This window comes from Sus scrofa, chromosome 6 (assembly GCF_054392235.1).
Source record: "Sus scrofa isolate SSC_HxYL_T2T_F1_AM1 chromosome 6, Sscrofa_HxYL_maternal_Yorkshire_Landrace_v2.0, whole genome shotgun sequence".
Lineage (NCBI taxonomy): Eukaryota > Metazoa > Chordata > Mammalia > Artiodactyla > Suidae > Sus > Sus scrofa.
Window position 1 is genome coordinate 8,044,968 of NC_139388.1, and position 22,821 is coordinate 8,067,788.

At 45.8% G+C, this 22,821-nt stretch overlaps 1 protein-coding gene and 1 long non-coding RNA gene across 8 annotated transcripts in view; one reads left to right on the forward strand and one right to left on the reverse strand.

Moving 5' to 3' along the window:
- Positions 1 to 13,138, forward strand: LOC146402183 (uncharacterized). Its single transcript, XR_014805382.1, has 3 exons — positions 1 to 133; positions 7,264 to 7,326; positions 13,090 to 13,138. It is a non-coding gene; the product is annotated as an uncharacterized LOC146402183 (long non-coding RNA).
- CENPN (centromere protein N) overlaps positions 3,454 to 22,821 on the reverse strand; it is a 27,098-nt gene continuing 7,730 nt past the window's right edge. For 3 of the 7 annotated variants that reach the window (XM_021097067.2, XM_021097068.2, XM_084959490.1), the window contains 9 exons: positions 22,769 to 22,814; positions 21,101 to 21,160; positions 20,725 to 20,801; positions 13,362 to 13,538; positions 10,509 to 10,610; positions 8,403 to 8,466; positions 6,558 to 6,670; positions 4,575 to 4,701; positions 3,454 to 4,076 (listed from right to left, as the gene is read on the reverse strand). In XM_021097067.2, the coding sequence (XP_020952726.1) occupies positions 3,994 to 4,076; positions 4,575 to 4,701; positions 6,558 to 6,670; positions 8,403 to 8,466; positions 10,509 to 10,610; positions 13,362 to 13,538; positions 20,725 to 20,801; positions 21,101 to 21,160; positions 22,769 to 22,814 (849 nt within the window). In that variant the 3' untranslated portion in view covers positions 3,454 to 3,993. Of the gene's footprint in view, positions 4,077 to 4,574; positions 4,702 to 6,557; positions 6,671 to 8,402; positions 8,467 to 10,508; positions 10,611 to 13,361; positions 13,539 to 17,686; positions 20,292 to 20,724; positions 20,802 to 21,100; positions 21,161 to 22,768; positions 22,815 to 22,821 lie in introns of those variants that run through there. The other 4 variants (XM_084959491.1, XM_084959492.1, XM_084959494.1 and 1 more) reach the window with 3 other exon arrangements.

Below are 22,821 nucleotides of genomic sequence, written 5' to 3' on the forward strand. Positions count from 1 at the left end.
CCATTCTGGAGGTCAGAAGTCTGAAATGAGTCTACTGCTGAAGATCGAGGTGTTGGCCTGGCTGCATTTCTTCTGGAGGCTCGATGGAAGAATCTGTTTATTTGTCTTTTCCAGCTTTTAACGGTGATTAACGGTGAGCTGAGTCTTCTTCACATCACTCCGATTTCTTCAGTAGTCACATCTCTCCCTGCTCTCTTCTCTTCCTCGTCCACTTTTGAGGACTCTTGGGATGACGCTGGGTTCATCCAGGAAATCCGGGATAACCTCCCCATCTGCAAAGTCCTTTTGCCTTGTCAACTAACAGACTGGCATAGTCCAGGGCTTAGGTGGGGACATCTTTGAGAAGGGTACTATGCTGCTCACTGTAGTAACTAATTCTGATTTTAAAAGTACTGTGGGCTAACTGCCCCCCCATCTATGTGTGAGATGGCATCCATGGACTATTATTTCTTCCAGCATTGGGTCTAAAAGTGCAGCTCTGAGGAGTTTCTGTCATGGCACAGCAGAAAGGAATCCGACTAGGAACCATGAGGTTTTGGATTCGATCCCTGGCCACAGAGGGTTAAGGATCTGGTGTTGATGTGAGCTATGGTGTAGGTCAGACGCAGCTCGGATCTGGCATTGCTGTGTCTGTGGCATAGGCTGGCACCAGTAGCTCTGATTAGACCCCTAGCTCCATGTGCTGCGGGTGGGGCCCTAAAAAGACGAAATAAGTAAATAGATAAATAAAAGTGCAGCTCTGGGAGTTCCCGTAGTGGCGCAGTGGTTAACGAATCCGACTAGGAACCATGAGGTTGCGGGTTCGGTTCCTGCCCTTGCTCAGCGGGTTAACAATCCGGCGTTGCCGTGAGCTGTGGTGTAGGTTGCAGACGCAGCTTGGATCCCGCGTTGCTGTGGCTCTGGCGTAGGCTGGTGGCTACAGCTCCAATTCAACCCCTAGCCTGGGAACCTCCATATGCCTCGGGAGTGGCCCAAGAAATAGCTAAAAAAGAGAAAAAAAAAAAAAAAAAGAAAAAAAGAAAAAAAGTGCAGCTCTGGAGCCCAATTGCCTGGAGTTAATGTGGGCTCAGTTACTTGCTACCTAGTACCAAGCTTCGGTATTCACTTCAATAGAAGAAGTAATTTGGCCTCTGCCTTATAGGATTATTATGAAAATAAGATGCATATAAAATACGCAGCATAGTGCCTAGAGCTTTGTGGATCTGCATTTACTCCATCTGGTCTCAGGACTGCATTTGAATGCACGATGTGTCTCTGGACCATCACGCACACAACAGGTCAGCGTGCCATGTATTCTGGTTTCCTAAAGCAGGAGACTCTGTCTGGGAGGGCTGCATGGTGCAGGTTCAGATCATTCCCCTGTAGGCTGGATGACATGATTAGCATCTTTCTTGTTCAGGCTCTAACTGCACATCCCTGCAAAGCACCAGGAAGGGCTGCGAGCCTGTGTGAAACCATCCTGGGAACCTATAGGGCCTCTGTACAGACCTAACGTGGGAATTCAGGCACCAAGCAGAAGTGCCCTGTGTGCACACAGGGACGGATGCTCTAAAGCATGACTATGGTCGACAAAAAAATTAGCATTATTAAGCCCCAACAGACTCAGCGCCTCACTCTGAGATAGCTCAAGTGTCTTTGCCATTTGCTATTAAGTCTAAAAGCATATTTTTCACATAAAATACCTACAATCTCTATGCACTACCATCACATTATATTGGTATAAAGCATTGTTGAGCCCCTTCTTTCTGACTCTATTTATATATTTGTATATTAAGCCTCTTTTTTTTTTTAAATGGCCAAACCCATGGCATATGGGAGTTCCAGGCTAGGGATTGAATCCGAGCCACAGCTGCACCTTACACCAGAGCTGTGGCAATGCCAGATCCTTTTTTTGGCGGGGGGGCCCATCCCAGGGCATGTGGAGTTCCCGGACCAGCAAGCTGTAGTTTCGGACCTAAGCCACAGCTGCAGCAATGCCAGAACCTTAACCCACTGTGCTGAGCAGGGGACGGAACCTTCGTCCCAGCACTCCCAAGATGCTGCCAATCCTGTTGCACCACAGCAGGAACTCCAATGCTGGATCTTTTAACCCACTGTGCGGGGCTGGGGATCGAACCTGCATCCCTGCAGCAACTCACGTTGCTGCAGTCAGATTCTTAACTGACTGTGCCACAGCAGGAACTCTTAAGCCTCTTTTTGATTTTCATTAGAAGTAACTGATATACCAATTTTCAAATGTCTTCATTCAGAAATTAGTGTTTTAGGGAGTTCCTGTCGTGGCTCAGTGGTAATGAAACTGACTGGTATCTAGGAGGACATGGGTTTGATCCCTGGCCTCACTCAGTGGGTTAAGGATCTGCCGTTGCTGTAGCTGTGGTGTAGGTCGGCATCTGCAACTCTGATTTGACCCCTAGCCTGGGAACTTCCAAATACCTCAGTGTGGCCCTAAAAAGACCAAAAAGAAATTAGTGTTTGTGGAGTTCCCCTGTGGTGCAATGGGTTAAGGACCTGTCACTATGGTTGCTTGGGTTGCTGCCATGGCACGGGTTTGATTGCTGGTCTGCAAATTTCTACATGCTGTGGACACAGCCAAAAACAAACAAACAAACAAAATCGGTGTTTTTTCCTCCGCTCTGGGCACTGGCTAACTTCATCCAAATTTTCCCACTTCTTCTAACAGTTGAGGGGCACCTGTAGGTTCTTATATGGTAATCTTACCTCTAGTTTTACTTGTCCTCCTATTCTTTTTCTGTACTTCATTTGCCCAGATTTCCACACCTTTTAATTTTTTTTTTTTCTTTTTATGGCTGCACCCACAGCATATGGAAGTTTCCAGGCTGGGGACTGAATTCAAGCCCCAGCTGCCGGCCTACACCACAGCTGCGGCAATGCTGGATCCTTTAACCCACTGCACCTGGCCAGGGGATCAAATCTGCACCCAAGCAGTGACCTGAGCCACTGAAGTGGGATTCTTCTTTTTTTTTTTTTTTTGTCTTTTTGCCATTTCTTGTGCTGCTCCCATGGCATACGGAGGTTCCCAGGCTAGGGGTCCAATTGGAGCTGTAGCCACCGGCCTAAGCCAGAACCACAGCAATGCAGGATCCGAGCCGCGTCTTCGACCTACACCACAGCTCATGGCAACGTCGGATCATCAACCCACTGAGCAAGGGCAGGGACCGAACCCGCAACCTCATGGTTCCTAGTCGGATTCGTTAACCACTGCGCCACGACGGGAACTCCTGAAGTGGGATTCTTAACTCTGCCACAGTAGGAACCCCCCACCTCCCGCCCCAACCCCACCACCTTTTAATTTTATCATAACTGTAACATATGCTGTTATAACCCCAAGTCCTGTGGAATAAGATAGGGACTAGATTTCTAAAATGTTATTATAAAAGGACATGTTATTTAGTGATGATTACTGAAGGATTTTAATCAAAAGTGACTATGTGCCAGTTTTTAAATGTCTTTATTCACAAATCCATATAACATTTGGATGCCATATGTATAAAAAAGATTTATAAGAAATATCGAAATATCATATTTACAATGAAATCATTATTTTATATAGCTGAGTAATCTGATATTCTACCTCCTGCAATAATAATTTTATGGCCCCTTTGATGAACCAATTTTGCAATTCTCCTAGGAAGTTTTGAGTTGGGTATAGTTTCTTGGTGCTTTTTTTTATGATTCAAGGCTTAAGAGAAAATCCCTGGAAACTATCAAGTAGAACCAGACCTCACCAGGATCAAGAAGAGCCAGGAGTGGGGAAAAAAAGGCATCCTGTCACTTTTTAAAGGCCCACAACTGCTATGCTTTGCAGGAGGAGGAAAGAATCAGTCCCAAGAATTATATTTAACATTTCTAAATTGTCAGTATCAAGGATGAATTTCTAAAACAAGTTCATAGATAGAAGCTATCCAGCTTGCCATTAACTAAAATGCATATGCACACAGTCAAGGATGCTGTGCTTACAAAACCAAATACACCTTATTTATCTCTAATTTTAAAATAATTCATTCCCTTACTGGGTATGCAAGTGAGCAATGGAGAAAGTGGTGCATCTGCAATACCTGAAATTAAAAAGAAAGAAAGAAAGAAATTGAAGATAATCACAGGGCAAAGATTTGAGTCTTTTTTTTTTTTTTTTTTTTAGGGCTGCACCTGCGGCATATGGAGGTTCCCAGGCTGGGAGTCAAATCAGAGCTACAGCCACTGGCATATGTCACAGCCATAGCCACGCAGCATCGAGCCATGTCTGCGACCCACACCACAGCTCACAGCAACGCCGGATCCTTAACTTACTGAGCGAGGCCAGGGATGCAACCTGCATCCTCATGGATCCTAGTCGGGTTCATTAATCGCTGAGCCACGAAGGGAACTCCCTGAGTCAGTTTCAGAATGACCAAGATTATTGGTGGATCATGGACCACCATTAAGTGAAGCAGAATATGCCAAACAGGGCCTGACTACAGCTGTGAGAAAGCTCAGGGGCAATGAGTCAGCAAAGAGCCGGTCGAATGCAGTTCATTGTTAATTCTTCGGGCTGCTGATATAAGCTGACTACTTACCGGCTGGTGCTAAGGATTTCAGTGCTTCCAGAAGATGTGGGCTAGAGAACTTCACCAGGCACCGGAGGGGTTCTTCTCTGTCAGCCAAGATGCCCCCGTTTAAGTCACTTCTGAATTTTGTTTCAAGCTGTTGACAAATATATTTGTAAATGACTATCAGACACATCAGTTGGAATGGCAAAATATAAAGAAACAGGATTATGTATTTCATGAGTGCTTGTTATTAAGAAATACAGGGTTTAATGGGGGTGGGAACCATTTAATTTGCTAGTTGCGAAAGTTGAGGGCAACCAGTATCTCAAACAATATTGCGCACAAAATACCAAGTATGCGCTGGGCCTGACACACAGGTGAGCTCGAATGTCACTTCTGCCTTCGGGTACACCCCACACTTTTTTTGGCCACACTAGTGGCATGCAGAGGTTCCTGGGCCAGGGATCGAACCTGAGACACAACAGAGACAATGCTGGATCCTTAACTGCTAGGCCATCAGGGAACTCCCAGGTGCCATTTACCTGAGCATTAAGTTTGCATTCTTTTTCTTTTTCTTTTTTGGCTGCACCCGTGGCATGTGGAAGTTCCCAGGCCAGGGATTGAAGCCATACTGCAGTTGCAATCTGTGCCACAGCTGCAGCAATGCTGGATCCTTAACCTGTGGCGCCTCATGGGACCTTCCTAAATGTTCATTCTTAATGGAAAATGAGCACTGTTTTGTAATGTGTTATTTCAGTGTAAAAATGTCATGTCTTTTGAGTCACTACCACAGTTTAACTTCTTATATGGATGATTTAAAAAAAATATGAGTTCCCATAATGGCTCAGTGGTTAATGAACCTGACTAGGATCCAAGAGGACACAGGTTCCATCCCTGGCCTCCCTCAGGGGGTTAAGGATCCAGCATTGCTGTGAGCTGTGGTAAAGGCTGCAGATATGGCTCGGATCCCACATTGCTGTGGCTGTGGCGTAGGGCAGTGGCTACAGCTCCGATTCAATCCCTAGCCTGGGAACCTCCATATGCCGTGAGTATGGCCCTGAAAAGACAAAAATAAAAATAATAAATAAAAAAATAAGTAAATAAAATAAAAAATATACAAAAATAAGAAGCACAGTGTAGCAAGTCCCCATATGCACATCACCCAGATCACGATATAAACCTCAAATTTTTCTAATGGTGGCAATGGCCTTGCCCCGACCTGGACTTCCTGGTGGGCAGGGGCTCATTTTTGGCACAAGCCAGGTCTGCAAGCTAGTCGTTCTTCTCCACGTGATACCGACTGGGCTGTGTAATGACTTACGTATCCACTCTTTCGACAAGTATTTATGAGCGCTGACCACATGCAAACATTGTTCTAGGTGTGGGTGGGCTAGAATGGTATAACCTGTAAGTTTTTTCCTGAGAACTACAGATCACAGCTGGTTAAACATAACTGAATTAATGTGAAAGGTGAAATGAAAAGGCAAATTCAAAACTTCTAAAAGCTGGAGTTCCCGTCGTGGCGCAGTGGTTAACGAATCCGACTAGGAACCAGGAGGTTGCGGGTTCGATCCCTGCCCTTGCTCAGTGGGTTAACGATCCGGCGTTGCCGTGAGCTGTGGTGTAGGTTGCAGACGCGGCTCGGATCCCGCGTTGCTGTGGCTCTGGTGTAGGCCGGTGGCTACAGCTCCGATTCAACCCCTAGCCTGGGAACCTCCATATGCTGCGGGAGCGGCCCAAGAAATAGCAACAATAACAACAACAACAACAACAACAAAAAAAGACAAAAAGACAAAAAAAAAACAAAAAAACACAAACTTCTAAAAGCCTCATTTGCAACAGAGGAACTTATGAAATATGAGCAACAAGTCTATTTTAACTCATAAATTTATTATACAAAATTAAAAGTGACAAGTGAATAAGAGACAGTTTCTGAGAAATGTTTTCTACTTCAAGTTTTTATGCTTTTTAAAAAATATCACTCATCGTTAGTTTATAGCCACGTCCTACCTTATACTGTGCAAACTCTAGTCTTGGTTGGGGATAGTCTCCAAAAATTTCCCGAGTCACTCCTTGGACTCTTTCTTTTTCAATTCTGTTTTCATGAATGATCCTTGAATCCACTACAGATGGAAAATGTCAAGAGAAGTGGCTGTTAGGAATAGATTTCATCCATAAAGTATATCCTTCATTCTTAACCTTTCTACTTTAAAAAGGATACTTTAAAAATAATGTTTACTGTTTCTTCTTTTGATTGTAATAATTTCATATGGTAGAAAAGTTGGAAAGTACAGGCTGATAAAAATGAAAATATAAATCACCCATAATTCTACCACACAGAGGGAAGTACTGTCAACATGTTCATGTATTTGTCTAACCCCTATTTTAGTAAGTCAAAGAGATGTATTTTTTAAACAGGTATTACAAAATACATACAATTTTGTATCTTGCTTTCTTAACATGAAATCAATAGCAATTCCTATGTCACTGGAAAGTCATAAATATGTTTAGTTCACAATGGCTATATCATTTCATTTTATTGAAAAATCAGTGCCCAAAGATAGGAAAATTTTCGTTTTTATAAATCTATATTGTACCCCACCACTTTTCTGTACTTTCTGATCCACGTTAGTGGATTCATACCCTTTTGTCTTGGGTGCTAGAGAGGGACTCATGTTGCTTGTGAGCAATGATAAAGTCACAATTCTGATTACAGGCCCACCTTGGAGTAAGCCAGCGCATTTCCAGCCTGCCACCATACAGAGAATATCGCAATAAAGTGAGTCACATGAATTTTTTGGTTTTCCAGTGCATATAAAAGTTATCTCTATATGGTGCTACAGTCTATGTGTGCAACAGTATGAGGTCTAAAAGGACAATGTATGTTCCTCAATTAAAAAGTACTTTATGGAGTTCCCACTGTGGCTCAGTGGTAATGAACCTGACTAGTATCCATGAGGATGCGGGTTTGATCCCTGGCCTCGCTCAGAGGGTTAAGGATCTGGGGTTGCTGTGAGCTGTGGTGTAGGTCACAGACCTGGGTTGGATCTGGCAGAGTGTAAGCTGGCAGCTTCAGCTCTGATTAGACCCCTAGCCTAGGAACTTCCATATGCCGAACATGCAGCCCTAAAAGCCAAAAAAAAAGGACTTTGTTGCTAAAAAATGCTATCTTCTGAAGCTTCAGTGAGTTGTCATTTTTTGCAACAGTAACATCAAAGATTACTAATCACAGGGCAGGATAACAAATACAATAATGAAAAAGTTTGAAATATCTAACATTTGAATATTGCTAAAATGTGACACAAAGACACGAAGTGAGCAAATACTCTTAGGAAAATGGGGTCGATAGATTTACTCAAGGCAGGGGTGCCACAAACCTTCAACTTGTAAAAACGCTTATACCTTCGAAATGGGATACAGTCCTCAAGAAGCAGTCTATCCGGTGCCTTGGCTAGATTTGGATTTCGCTCCCAGCTTTGCCAATTATTAGCTATGTGACTTTGCCTAACAAGCTACTAACCCTCTCTGAAAGGTTCCTGATGAAAAGTGCTTGTTCATGGGACTACTGTGAAAATTAAGGAAATGATGCATATAAACACCTTAGGAAGGTGCTTGGCATAGAAGAGATGCTCGACAACTCTTAGTTAATTTTTGTTTTTGTGGTGATTATTATTAGACGTCGTTCTAATAAATTCTAAGAGACCTCTGGTAGCTTAGCTTCCCCATTTCAACAGAAACTTAACTTTCACGGTGTTTTTTGAATCACCGTCCTGGTAATAAATGTTTTACTGGGTGACAGAAATCCAAAAAGGAACGTCTTTCCAAATTTCAGTTTTTATCTTAAAACACACATACTATGTATATCCAGCCCAAGGCTTCTTTCTTGTAGAGGTATAGAAGAGTTGTGAGTTTCAAAGTTCTAGGAAAAAAGAAAAAAGAAAAACGTGAATGTTTTCCCAATTTTGTTACATTGAAGAATAGCTATTAATTGGTTTTAGTGCATAAAACTATGGCGAATCCTATCTTTGGAGTTTCCCAACAAAAAGAGAGTGAGGCCATAGGCAGACTGAGTTGAACACTTTTCCTAGAGTGGATACTGGCGGACTCCGCCAGGCCAGCAACTCGGCCGCTTTGTTTCTTTCCTTTTTTTTTTTTTTTGTCTTTTCTCCTTTTCTTGAGCCGCTCCTGAGGCATATGGAGGTTCTCAGGCTAGGGGTCGAATCGGAGCCATAGCCACCGGCCTATGCCAGAGCCACAGCAACGAGGGATCCGAGCTGCGTCTGTGACCCACACCACAGCTCACGGCAACACCAGACCCTTAACCCACTGAGCAAGGCCAGGGACCGAACCCGCAACCTCATGGTTCCTAGTCGGATTCGTTAACCACTATGCCACGATGGGAACTCCGCGGCTGCTTTGTTAGAGCTCTACACCTTGCTAACATAAAATGGATCTGGAAGAGGTATGGGTGTGAGTGCAAAAGCTAGAGGAGTCAGAGGCAGCATTTACAATGTGACGGCTCAGTTCTAGAGCCATGTCTCTAATTTTTGGCTTTTTAGGGTCACACCCAAGGCATATGGAGGTTCCCAGGCTAGGGGTCGAATTGGAGCTGTAGCTGCTGGCCTATGCCAGAGCCACAGCAACCCGGGATCTGAGCCATGTCTGCAACCTACACCACAGCTCATGGTGATGCCAGATCTTTAACCCACTGAGCGAGGCCAGGGATCGAACCCACCTCCCGACGGATGCTAGGTCAGATTTGTCTCTGCTGAGCCACAATGGGAACTCCTCTATAGCTATGTTTTTATGACCATTAAACACTCATTGAGGAGTTCCCGTCGTGGCACAGTGGTTAACGAATCCGACTAGGAACCACGCAGCTGCAGGTTCCATCCCTGGCCTTGCTCAGTGGGTTAAGGATCCGGCGTTGCCGTGAGCTGTGGTGTGGGTCACAGACATGGCTCGGATCCTGCGTGGCTGTGGCTCTGGTGTAGGCCGGTGGTTATAGCTGCGATTCAACCCCTAGCCTGGGAACCTCCATATGCCCTGGGAGTGGCCCTAGAAAAGGCAAAAAGAGAAAAACAAACAAACAAACAAAAAACTCCCAAAAAACACTCATTGAGATTCCTTTTTGGAAAAATTACTTTCCTTTTGAGAGTCTGAGTTGCTCAAACCCCTTCACTCACTTTCCCCCACTAAGGCCATTGTTTTTATAATTAAGTGTCTGACAATATGAGCTTTCCTAGAAATGCAACCATCATAGCAGAAGAGTTGACAGCACTGTGGTAGGAGGGTGGCAGGTAGGAGCGAGGGGGCTGCACAGAGTCATCACCTCCTTCTACTTAGAACAGATGAAAATATGTCAGTACAACATATCTAAGGCCTCAAAGACATACCCCGAGCCTTAACCATCCTACAGGCATCTGAACACATGAGCACACAGATGCCACGCAGAGAAAACAAAACCCCTGAGCCTGGGAGCAAGGCCAGATCTGCTAAAGGGAAACAATCATTCAAATAATTGTGACAAATAAACTGTGGGACTTAATAAGCCAACACCCTCTCCTTTGCTTCTGACCCCTGCATGGGCTGCTTAACTGGTGGGACCAAAACTTCTGCTTTGTTCTTGCCTAAGAGAATAATTAATATAAGCAGCTTCAAAAGACAGTGTCAAGTTACACCAAAGAGAAAATAAATTCTGATTGGACTAGCTGATTTGGAAATGGAGATCGATAAGAAAGACTCCAATGACTACTGAACAAGTATTAAAAGATGAGAAGATGAAATAAAAAGCAGCGAGGAATTAGCTTCTTTCCTTGCATGTTAACTGAAAACTGTCTCCACTTGAAGAATATCTGACATGACCTCCTGTTTTGGAGGGAGACTTTCCCATCGGCTCAGCTGCTCAATTATGTGTGAAAGAGAAAATGGAGACAACTTTAGAGTCACTGATGGGCTCACCTGATTATACTGTTTAAAAACAATAGCCTTCAGAGAGTCCAGGTAGCGGCTTCTCAGGTCCATTTTCACAATCTGATGGTGTTTGCTTGCAATTGTCAGTGCCTTGAAGTGAAAATTAGCAAGACTATTAGGATTACTGTGTTTATCTCTGCATTTACAATATTTTTAAAGGAAAAAACGTGGGAGCTATCAGTGAATAATTTCCCCTTAAAAGTGAAAAGAAATCCAGAAAAGTTAAATCTCATGGCCTGTTACTCTACTTGAAAAACAATAGTGGCGAATGGCATTATGATGGTCACAAGTGGCAGGTCTTTTGTCCCACTTTTAGAAAAGTGATCCTGTTTAAAGTTAGGAATTATAGGAGTTTTCTTATAATCAGTCGCATAGCCGGTTGAGGGTGTGACATCATCACTGCAGCAGCTTGGTTTGCTACTGTGGTGTGGGTTTGATCCCTGGCTTGGGAACTTCCACATGCTGAGGAGGTGGCCAAAACAGAACAGAACAACCAATGTTAGGAATGAATTAAGTTCAGAGTTAAGAATAAACAATGAATACGCAAATGTTACCATTTTTGATTCCTGGTCATTAACACTACAATGACATATCCACACAGAAATGCAAACGCTTTAGGACAAATATCGAAGAAAAAAGTGCATATTCAAGGCAATTTATACAAGCTTCCCATCACCTGGGAAAACAAGTTAGAAGACTGAAATAGAAGAGAATAAGATATTTATCTGGAAGTAGAAGGCAGAAATGAACTTTGCCTTAAGAGGCACATTAGAAAAGAACATTAGCTTTGGGGGTGATCCTTAAACTGGGTGTGGCAGAGTGGACTCACTGGGCTGTCAGGGGATGGAAAACCACTATTTATTAAGGAGGAAGGGGCTCCAGACATAAGGACAGTTAAGTGTTAAAAAGAGACAGTGCCAGGGGGAGGGGGAGGGAGTGGGATGGACTGGGAATCTGAGGTTAAGAGATGCAAACTACTGCACTCGGAGTGGATAAGCAAAGAGATCCCGCTGTATAGCACAGGGAACCATATCCAGTCATTTATGATGGAACATGATGGAGGATAATATGAGAAAAAGAATGTATATGTGTGACTGGGTTACTGGGCTGTACAGTAGAAACTGGCAAAACACTGTAAACCAACTACAATGAACAAAATAAAAATCACTTAAAAAAAAAAAACAGAAGGGAGAAGCAGTAGCAATCTTTCTGCCATTTCAGTCAACAGCTAAGGAATTTAAATGACGAGCAGGAGTTCCCGTTGTGGCTCAGTGGAAACAAATCTGACCAGCATCCCTGGGGAAGCAGGTTCAATCCCTGGCATTGCTCAGTGGGTTAAGGATCCAGCGTTGCCGTGAGCTGTGGTATAGATTGCAGACACAGCTTGGATCCGGTGTTGCTGTGGCTCTGGCGTAGGCCAGCAGCTACAGCTTCAACTGGACTCCTAGCCTGGGAACCTACATATGCGTGGGTGTGGCCCTAAAAAGACCCCCCACCCAAAAAAAAGACAAGAAAGTCTGTCCGCCTGCAGGGCCTGGTGCTCTCTGGGTGCTGGAGGTGAAGCAGCCAGGATGGCGGAGCTACCTACCCACAATCAGCTCTGGGACCAGCGGAGGCGCCACTGTGGCTGTCACCATGAATAGTGGAAGCAGCCGCAGCCACCAGGCTAATTTTGGAATGGCTCCTTTTGTGGGGAGGTGCTAGGAGGCCTATGATACCCAAGGCAGAACCTAAAGAGAAGCAGACTTTGACCAGAGGACCATCTTCTATGACAGCAGCCTTCTTGTGTGCAGAATGTGGGGGAAACGGGGACAAAGGAAAACAATGTCCATTAACAGGCAAACGAGGCGGGCCTGAAAAAGGGGTGAGGTACATTCATACGTAACCTGGCTGGAATGTTGTTAAGTTAGAAACAGCAAATTACACACCCTATGTACCCCCCTAGTTTTTGTAATAAAACCTCTGAAAGGAAACAGCAAACCCCTTAAAAGTTTGGAAATCTGGGTGAATGGGACCAGGAAAAGGGCATGAAATCTTAAAAGACTGCATCTTTAGAGATGCCTGTGTTGGATTTTTACATTGAGCGTGCATCACTTCTTGATTACAAGACAATAACAAAGAGTTCTAAACCAATGCTTCTGCCATGCTCCCCGGGAGAGTAGTAACACTTTTTGCTCCTTGTATTAGGAGAGTAAGAATTACATGTGGTACTTTCGATCATGGTTTTTTTCGTTTTTTTTTTGTCTTTTAGGGCTGCACGTGCGGCATATGGAGGTTCCCAGGCTAGGGGTCCAATTGGAGCTACAACTGCCGGCCAACACCACAGCCACAGCAATGCAGGACCTGAGCCGTGTCTGTGACCTACACCACAGCTCATGGCAACGCCAGATCCTTAATCCACTGAGCAAGGCTAGGGATCAAACCCGCAAGCTCACAGTTCCTAATCTGATTCGTTTCCGCTGTATCACGATGGGAACTCTGGTATTTTAGATCAAATGAGAGCGAGCAGTTTAAACCTACACAGGTCTGAGCTAAGAATAATACAGTTTTTTTTTCTTCTTCTTTTTAGGTTCACACTACGGCAAGGGGAAGTTTCCAGGCTAGGGGTTGAATTGGAGCTGCATCTGCTGGCCTTATACCACAGTCACAGCAACGCCAGACCCGGGCCGCATCTGTGACCTAAGCTACAGCTCACGGCAACACTGGATCCTTACCCCACTGAGCGGGACCAGGGATCGAACCCGTATCCCCTTGGATCTAGTTGGGTTCATTACCACTGAACCACAATGGGAACTCCCAAGGATAACACAGTTTTAAAGCCTATAGTAATTGGTTCCATACCTGACCCAGAAGGGGAAGATTGCTCTTCAGCTGGGAGGAAGAAATGAAGGCGTATGGAGCTTGGGAATAATATACCACGTAAGTAGGTTTGTACTGGTTTGGCTTTCTATACTGTGTTCCCCAGGCAATTCGAATCCACACTGCATTCTCCTCAGCATCTCTGAAGCTGACTGTCACCTTATTTAAAAAAAAAAAAAAAAAATGATGTAAGTTCCCTAGTTAAAAATCTCATTGTGGCACCAACAGGTACTTTTTAAGGAGTGAAGGAAGTCACCATAATCTGGCATGCCGGCTGTGATCTGGTGGTCTCTTCTGGCTTCGATTACAGCGTTTTGGAAAATCTTTTGTGCGGTTTTTTTTTTTTTTTTTTTGGTCTTTTTGCCTTTTCTAGGACCGCTGTGGTGGCATATGGATGTTCCCAGGCTAGGGGTCAAATTGGAGCTGTAGCCACTGGCCTACGCCACAGCCACAGCAACGCAGGATCCAAGTCGCATCTGTGACCTACACCACAGCTCACGGCAACGCTGGATCCTTCACCCACTGATGGAGGCCAGGGATTGAACCCACAACCCCATGGTTCCTAGTCGAATTAGTTAACCACTGAGCCATGACGGGAACTCCTTTTGTGGCTGTTTTGTAAAGACACTTTTGTGCCTCGAAAAATCCTTTGGAAGGGAAGATAAATTTTAATCCTGTCAATCAGGGTATAACATCACAAATGTTCGATAATTTTTTGGGCTTGTCCTGAAAAACTGTAAGAGTTTATGGATGAAGGCAGCCTTACGAATGAGTTACCTTATAAGGAAGCCTTTTTAGCATTGAACCTGACGTGCACTGTAGTTTTAAGAGTAAGATTTTTATGTAGCAATGGGTTTAAAAAAATACCAATCCTGGAGTTCCGTCACGGCTCGGCGGGAAACGAATCTGACTAACATCCATGAGGACGCAGCTTCGATCCCTGGCCTTGCTCAGTGGTTAAGGGTCCAGCATTGCTGTGGCTGTGGTATAGGACGGCGACTACAGCTCTGATTCGACCCCTAGGCTGGGAATCTCTATATGCTGCGGGTATGGCCCTAAAAAAAAAAAAAAAAAAAAAAAGTTAAGAAAAAACACCCAATCCTAACTAATGCTTTTATGCATTTAGCTCAAATGCTAAAAATTACCCCAAAGCAAGGTTACATGGTGAGAATGTAGGAAATTCTACATGGTTTTCATTTCATGGATAAAATGTAGACCTTTCTAAACTTTTAAATATGACTGCCAGTTGCTATGGAATTTCATAGCCCACTTCTAGATTATCAGTCACCCCCCACGCCCTCCCCCGGCCACTCAGACCCTGGAAAGGAGGCACTTGAGACATGTGTACTTGGCTTGCCCACGTCTCTTATTTCCTCCTCTTGTGTCTTGTTCTAGGAAAAGCGGGTGGTCTAGTGGCTGCTGGCATCAGCTAAGAAGGCAGTTAAAGTTGTCCCTCGGCATGCTGGGTGATTGGTTCCAGGACCCCCTCCCGATATGAGGATGCCAAAACCCAAGGATGCTCGAGTCTGCTATATAAAACGGTGTCGTTACCGCAAATAACCTATGCAGAGCCTCCCCCATACTTTCAATCATGTCTGGATTACTTACAATACCTAATACAATGTAAATGCCACGTAAATAGCCATCAGTTAAGTGTGAATGCTCTGAAAACAGTTGTTGGCACAAAGCAAATCTAGAATTACCTTCCTGGATATTTTCAATTTGCAGTTGCATGAATCCATGGATGTGGAATCCACGGACATGCAGGGCTGCCTCCATTTTCACTCTGCCCACTCCCTACCTGGCTGCTTCCCCAAATTTCCTATGTATCAGTCAAGAACCCACAAGCCCAGGGTGTGAGGGGTGCAGGGCAGCCTGGGCTTCCCCTGACCTCGGCCCCCACAGGCACACAGTGGGCCTCTGCCAGCTTGAATGGACAGGACAGGGTCTCATTCCGCAGAGCCGCTTTGTGGCTCATCACAAAAGCAGTAACACCTAAAAAATCGAGACTGAATACAGTATCTAGAGGGCACATTTTACTAGGAGAGAACTGGTAGCATTCAACACTCTGGTGGTCTCTCTAGAACAAAGAGAACATAAGTGAGGGCGCATGAAAGGGCTTAAAGAGGTCTGTGGCCTCCTGAATTGGAGGCACAGCTGGATGGACATATTAAAAGGTATGCTTTTCTGCAGAGGGGCTCTATCTCGGAGCAAAATTGTCATAAGGGTCTGTGATCCAAAAAAGGTTAAAAATCAATGGGCTAAGAGAAGAGGGTGTCACAGAGTCAGTACAATCCTGGCCGGGCAGGCTGTCAGCTGTTCCATCTCACACTCTTTTGTTCGTTTGTTTGTTTTTGGCACACCTGTGGCATGCAGAAGTTCCCAAGCCAGGGACTGAACTCCAGCCAGAGCAGTGGCAATGCTGGATCCTTAACCTGCTCGGCCACCAGGGAACTCCCATCTCCCATTCTAGTAGTAAAGAAGATTGCTCAGATATACAAAGAGGTAGGGACCAAATACAGATTTTTATTGTTTTCCCAAGAAACTCATGGAGTTCCCACTGAGGCTCAGTGGTTAACCAAACCCAACTAGCGTCCATGAAGACGAGGGTTCTGAGTTCCCGTTGTGGCATAGTGGTTAACGAATCTGACTAGGAACCATGAGGCTGCGGGTTCAATCCCTGGCCTTGCTCAGCGGGTTAAGGATCCGGCGTTGCCGTGAGCTGTGGTGTAGGTTGCAGACGCAGCTTGGATCCCGCATAGCTGTGGCTGTGGCTGTGGCCAGTAGCTACAGCTCTGATTAGACCCCTAGCTTGGGAACCTCCATATGCCGTGGGAGCGGCCCTAGAAAAGGCAAAAAGACAAAAAAAAAAAAAAAAAAAAAAAAAAGACGAGGGTTCAATCCCTGGCCTTGCTCATTGGATTAAGGATCCAGTGTTGATGCGAGTTGTGATATAGGTTGCAGATGTGGCTTGGATCCCGAGTTGCTGTAGCTGTGGCTGTGGCCAGCAGCTGCAGCTCTGATTCTTCCCCTAGCCTGGGAACCTCCATATGCCTCGGGTGTGGCCCTAAAAAGACAAAAAAAAAAAAGAAAAGAAAAGAAACTATCTCGTTATATATCATCCTGCAATACCTGGGTAAAGCATTTTCACAGAGAGCTCAGATGAATACTGCTCAAGCTTAAGCTAGTGCAGCCAAGGGTCCCAAGTGGCTTGGCTAACCGGGGACTGTTCTGTTGTCCCGGGTCCCCTCTGGTAGCCGCAGACTGTCAGTAACTGGCCAAGACCCACAAGGTATGGACCATGTGTCTTAGAAAATACTTAGCGTGAGGATCAAATGAAGCTGACGATGCACAGAATGACCACATGTTTAACACACTCACCTATTTCACACAGACCATCAATCATACTCCACGACAGACAGGCATAAAAAGGGACAGTAAATGCGCCACCTTTTAACAACTGAAACATACTCTGTAGTTTGTCTCTTCTTTGTAAGTTTTTCAAGAGCTTTCTAGTTTGAACTCTCACCTGATAAGATGTGCAGTTAATCCTCTCTCTCTCTCTCTCTCTCACACACACACATACACACACACACACACACACACACACACACACACACACGTGCGCCCGCCCCCATCACTCCCCAGCTAGGCTCCCTGCACCCTCTCACATCAGCTTCTCTCCCCCAATGGTTCTCGGCAGGAGTTTTTTTTTTTGTTTTTGTTTTTGTCTTTTTGCTTTTTCTGGGGCCGCTCCTGTGGCATATGGAGGTTCCCAGGCTAGGGGTCGAATCGGAGCTGTAGCTGCTGGCTTATACCACAGCCACAGCAGTGCGAGATCTGAGCCACATCTGCGACCTACACCACAGCTCACGGCAATACCGGATCCTTGACCCACTGAGTGAGGCCAGGGATCAAACCCACAACCTCATGGTTCCTAGTCAGGATTCGTTAACCACTAAGCCACAATGGGAACTCCTGGGCAGGAGTTCTTAACCTGAAGTCTAGGGTTAGGATTCAGGGTGTCCATAGACTTGGTGGGAGAAAAATTCCGTCTTTATTTGTACTTATTTCTAACTGAAATTTAGTATCTCCTTCCATTGTGAAGGTGGGCATCAAAGCAGTAGAATTTTTGCACCTGTTACTCTGTTGTCCACAGAAATCCCAAATAGTCTTACCACATTCCAGTTGTTGCACATGCCTCAAAAATATCATTTACACCCATGAGTACTTCGCAACTAGTTGTTTTTAAACTCATCGCAGGATTACTGATTGTGTTAATAAAGAAGCGCATGCACTACTGTGTCGCAATTTGGGATTTTAATACCTTAGTAACTATTTTACGATAATTTGTTTTCCCTGAGATTCCATGTGTTTTAATTTCTAGCACCGAAAAACACTCTTCTGAGAAGTGGTTCATGGGCCTCACTAACAGCCAAATGGTCGGTGGCACAAAAAGGTTAAGATGCCCATCCTAGAGCAGCAGGCAAGTCAGTCTTCCCTTCTGGGCACAAGATGCTACCTAGCAATGATATCCCCATCAGCAGCCCTTGGGAAAGTGGGATTATCCAGCCACTAGTTAAAGTGAGAAGCACAGTGAAGGCAAGTTGGGAGTCCTCAGTCACCTTGAGGAAAGGGGTGAGGACACGTGGGCCGGCGTGGAGTGGAGGGACGGGGAGACACAGGGGCTTTACCTGTTCATTCTCATCGTCTAACACCTGCAGTGTACACATCACATCATCACTAGCTGGTCTTTCAAGCAAGACAGACAGGACCAATAGAAAAGCTCCTCTGACCCCCTGGGAGTTCCCTGGTGGTCTAGTGGTTTGGATTTGGTGCTTTCACCACTGCAGCCCGGGTTCAATCCCTGGTCTGAGAACTAAGCTCCCACAGCAAGCTGCTCCATGTTGTTGTCACGCGGGGGGTTGGGGGGGAAGCAAGCTCCTCCCCTGCCCAGGACAGGGGACAACCAGTCCAGAGGTCAAGGGAGCACTGTTTAGGGGGAGGGGAGAATGAGCTGTGCAAATGCCAGGTGGTGGCAGTTATTCCAAGGAGAGGGAACAGCCTTGGCAAGTTCCAGAACTCAGCATAGATTAGTTCACCTTGGCTGGAGTGTGGAATGCAGGCGATGACCCAGGAGGCAGGCAGCAGATCCAGGAGGGCAGAAGAAAGAGATGAAGAAGCAGAACACAGACTCTTAAAAGTATGGATGAATTGGTTTGAGTCCAAAGATGTGAAACCAGTGGAAGACAGGCTTTAGTCATCAAATGGCATTAGGACACCTCCTTAACTTGAAAAAGAAATGGTAAATGGCTCGATCCTAGCTCCCTTCTTTCTTCCACCGCAGTTAAGTTCCTGCAGCTTAACCTTACGGGAGGAGGGCTGAGTGTGGAATCCTGTGGGATGCTCCAGGGAAGGGTGGAAGCAAAGGAAGGGAGTTAGTCATGGAGACAGCAAAGGAGCGGTTCAGGATGGGCGGAAGACAACTGGGAGAAGACAGTCCCGGGATTCTGTGATCAGTATCACTGCTGCCCTTCAACAGGGAGATTCTCAGACTGGAATGAGCACCAGTGTCCCCTGGAGGGCTTGGGCCCCCACCCCCCAGAGTGGCTGATTCAGCAGGTCTGGGATGGAGCCCAAATGTCTGCTTGTCTAACAAGTTCCCAGTGATGCTGACATTGCTGCCTAGGGAATCACACTGGGAGAACCACTGTTTCAAAACTCAGTTTTGATATGGCGGCAAGGACAGTAGCCAGAATGCAAAGGGCTTAAGCATGAACTGGCAAAGATGGATTACTCTTTTAAAGGGTCTTTTTGGGGAGGTCTTTGGAGGGGGTCAGTTAGTAATATCCCTCTTCCCTGTCCCTCTGGACTGAGAAATAAGGCAAAAGAGTTGGCAGGTTGGGAGTTCCTGTCATGGTGCAGTGGAAATGAATCCGACTAGGAACCATGAGGTTGCAGGTTCAATCCCTGGCCTCCCTCAGTGGGTTAAGGAGCCGGCGTTGCTGTGAGCTGTGGTGTAGGTCGCAGACGCGGCTCAGATCCGGTGTGGCTGTGGCTGTGGTGTAGGCTGGCAGTTGTAGCCCTGAATGGACCCCTAGTGTGGGAAGCTCCACATGCCGCTAGTGCGGCCCTAAAAAGAAAAAAAAGAAAAAGAGTTGGCAGGTGGAGGCCAACCTAAGTTCTATTACCAAAAAGCTGCTGACTGGCTCATATCTCCAGGCACGTGGCCCTCCTGATACCAGAGCTGCAGACATGGCCAGAGGGGTCTTCCTGCAGGGGCAGAGCCGGCCCTGGAGGAACAGGCCAGAACAGGTGCTCCCTGCAGGCAGCTGCTCTCACTCAGGTTAAGCCCTTGCTCCTGCTGGGAGAAAAGCGAAGGCGGCTGTGCATGCAGGACAAATGTGACCTGATGAGGAGCAGGGAAGAAGGACCTCCCTCCAAGAGTCCTGAGGAAGAAAGAACAGAGCTTGATACTGAGGCTGGAGGAAGGATGTACCTTTATTGAGACTCGAGCATGTTTATAAGCAGGAGAGAAGGAGTCAGCAGAGGAAGAGATTAAGGAGGCCAAAGAGATGAGAGAAAAATAAAGCAGGTCTGTTGGCGGAGGAGACGGATTCACAGCACACCCTGAAGGGTCACTGGGAGAAAAATGAGGGGATATGTTGTGAGGAGCGGAGGAGGAGAAAGCAGGACCAGTTTCAGACCAAGCACCAGGCAGGAGGGGGGGGGGGACACGCCAAGGAGCTTCCGTATCAAAGAAGAGGGACCAGCACCATTCCAGAGAGGATGGCCCCAGCATGGTGAGTGGGACCGACTCTGCCCTGGACAACTAAGGCAGCCTGTGGGGTGAAGGAGAGGAGCCTGTTCAAAGGCAGTGTCTCGGTCTATGGCTAGATGTCGAGGTGGTCCCTGTGGAAAGGGAAAGGCAGCTGAAGACCCCGGCGCTCTTGAACGTCACTGACCTCCACAACCACGAGGCCCCCAGAGCTCTTTAACTAAAGCGCAAGCAAGACGAACACGTCAGGTTCACAGTCACACCAGCCACACCGCCCCCCCGAGTGCTCAGGAACCACGCGGGCTACGAGCTGTGTACGGGACAGCGCCGATCTAGAACGTTTCCATCAAGCAGAGCTCCGGCCTGGAGAGGGAGGCACTGCCGCTGGCCTGAGAGGTGAGGAAGGTTCTTACAGTGCGCAGCCTTTGCCTTTGATGTGGATTAGAACAGCATGGAATATTACTAATTGAAATTCTTCCAGATTAAAAACAAGGTAGTAGCCAATTTTAAGGGCACAGATGCCTTGAAATTGAATTTCAAGGAAATCCTGATAAATTCTATTCTTACATTTTTTAAGGCTCTCTGAAGAATCTTCTTGAATGAACTTTTGAATTGCTCCATATCAAAAAGGTCAGTGTCTCCACCTGTGAGGGTGAAAAGAAAAATCAAGAAGAATCAGGGGAGCAACAGTGTCTTCCATACATTTGCAGACACTCTGAAGGTAAGCTTCTGGTATAGACTCAAAGAGCAATAAAGATCGGATCACCCAGATGCTGCTGGGACCTCTCACAGAGCATCACCAAATATATTTCTGATGTTTCTGTAAATGAGTCATCATCACTTCATTGGGCAAGAAGAGGCTTGAGAGGAACACACTGCGATTCGTTTTCCGACGGCCCAAATAGCAAACGCAAAGGTTCAGTTTAAAAATGGAGACTCTTACCTGCGCCTTTACTCATCTGAAAAGCATCCCAAACTTTCTGGTGCCGATGAAACTGCGTATCTGATAGAGGGAGGAAAAGCTTATTACTATCATGGCGAAGAGCTTTCAGGAAACATGCTTATAAATACATAAAAATGTGAGAGTGGAGAAAATAACAAGAATTTACTAAGTAAGTTACACAGATTTTTATTCAAAACATACATTTATATGGCTTAGATTTACTCCAGACAAATAAAGCAAGTCCTAAAGAATGACTCGACATAGTAGAAACTTGGCATTTTTTCTTATTTGGTCAGACCATTGATTCTGTCCACACAGGCCCGCTCCGCGGAACAGATTAAAGCCCTGGCTGCATCTCTCCTGCTGGCCAGGGATTACCTGCTCCTGGACGGGCGTTTCCCTAGGCTCTTCCCTCGTTGGGAGCACATTTCTCCTAGCTCACTGCACACCTCACTCTCGTCTCTCCTAAAACGCCACCACGCAGAAAGGCCTACCCTGAGCATCCTCCCCAAACGGCCCCCCATCCTGCCTTGCTCAAGTTTCCTTCATAGCACTTACCACTATCACTACCTGCCATTAACAGCAGATATTTATTTATTTATGCTTTTTAGCGCCACACCCTCGACACACGGAAGTTCCCAGGCTAGGGGTTGAATCGGAGCTGCAGCTGCCGGCCTGCACCGCAGCCACAGCCACACCAGATCCAAACTGTGTCTGCGACCCACTCTATAGCTCACAGCAACGCTGGATCCCTGACCCACTGAGCGAGGCCAGAGATCGAATCCACATCCTCATGGATACTTGTCAGATTCTTAACCCTCTGAGTCACAAAAGGAACTCCAGCTTAAAAATTCTTGATTATTTGTTTTGTCTAATTAGGTACAATGTGATGCTTGCCCAGCAGACAGCATCCAAAGGGTTTTGTTTCTTTCTGGCATTTTCTTCCTTGGTTCTGTGTTTCGGAGTTCAGAGGGCCTGCTAAATGATCTATGAATAAGGCTGTTCTAATAATAATGGAAATTAAACATATTTTGTTGTTAATGATTCTTTTAAACCCCAAGTAGAAGTTCATGATAAATGGCAAGGACTTAAATATAAATGAAGACATTTCTTCCAACAGAACACGTCCTAGACTAATCCACCATCTTTGTGACAAGCGTGGGCCACCTCTGGCATCTCCTGTCTTCGCCAGGGATCCACTTTCCCTCTAGTTGCAAAAGCAGACCCCAGAGCCGTGCCCGCCCTTCCCACTCAGGCCCCCCTTGACCACACCACATGCAAGTCCAGCCAGTGTCAATCCTTATAAGCGGCAGTGTAATTAGAACAAATTCTCGGAGATCTATTTCTAAATTATATTAATAATAAGGCCTGACAAGTATTTACTATGTGCTTGTTATATGCCAGTTACTGTGTTAAGAGCTTTTTAAATTTCACTGAATTCTCAGAACAATCCTGTGATGGAGATGCTGTTATTATCTCCACTTTACACAGGAAAAATCTGAGGCCTAGAGGTGATGCAACTTGGCAAAGGACATAAGACTGGTAAGTGACAGAGCTGAAATATGAAACCAGGTCACCTTGATGCTGGCATCTGGGCTGTCACATACAAAACTGCCTCTCTGATGAAACTGGATGAGTTAAGAGTAAATACAAATGACCCAAACTTACAAATGATGTCTAAGAGGGCTGCGTCCTGGAGACGTGCACGCTTCTCCTGAAAG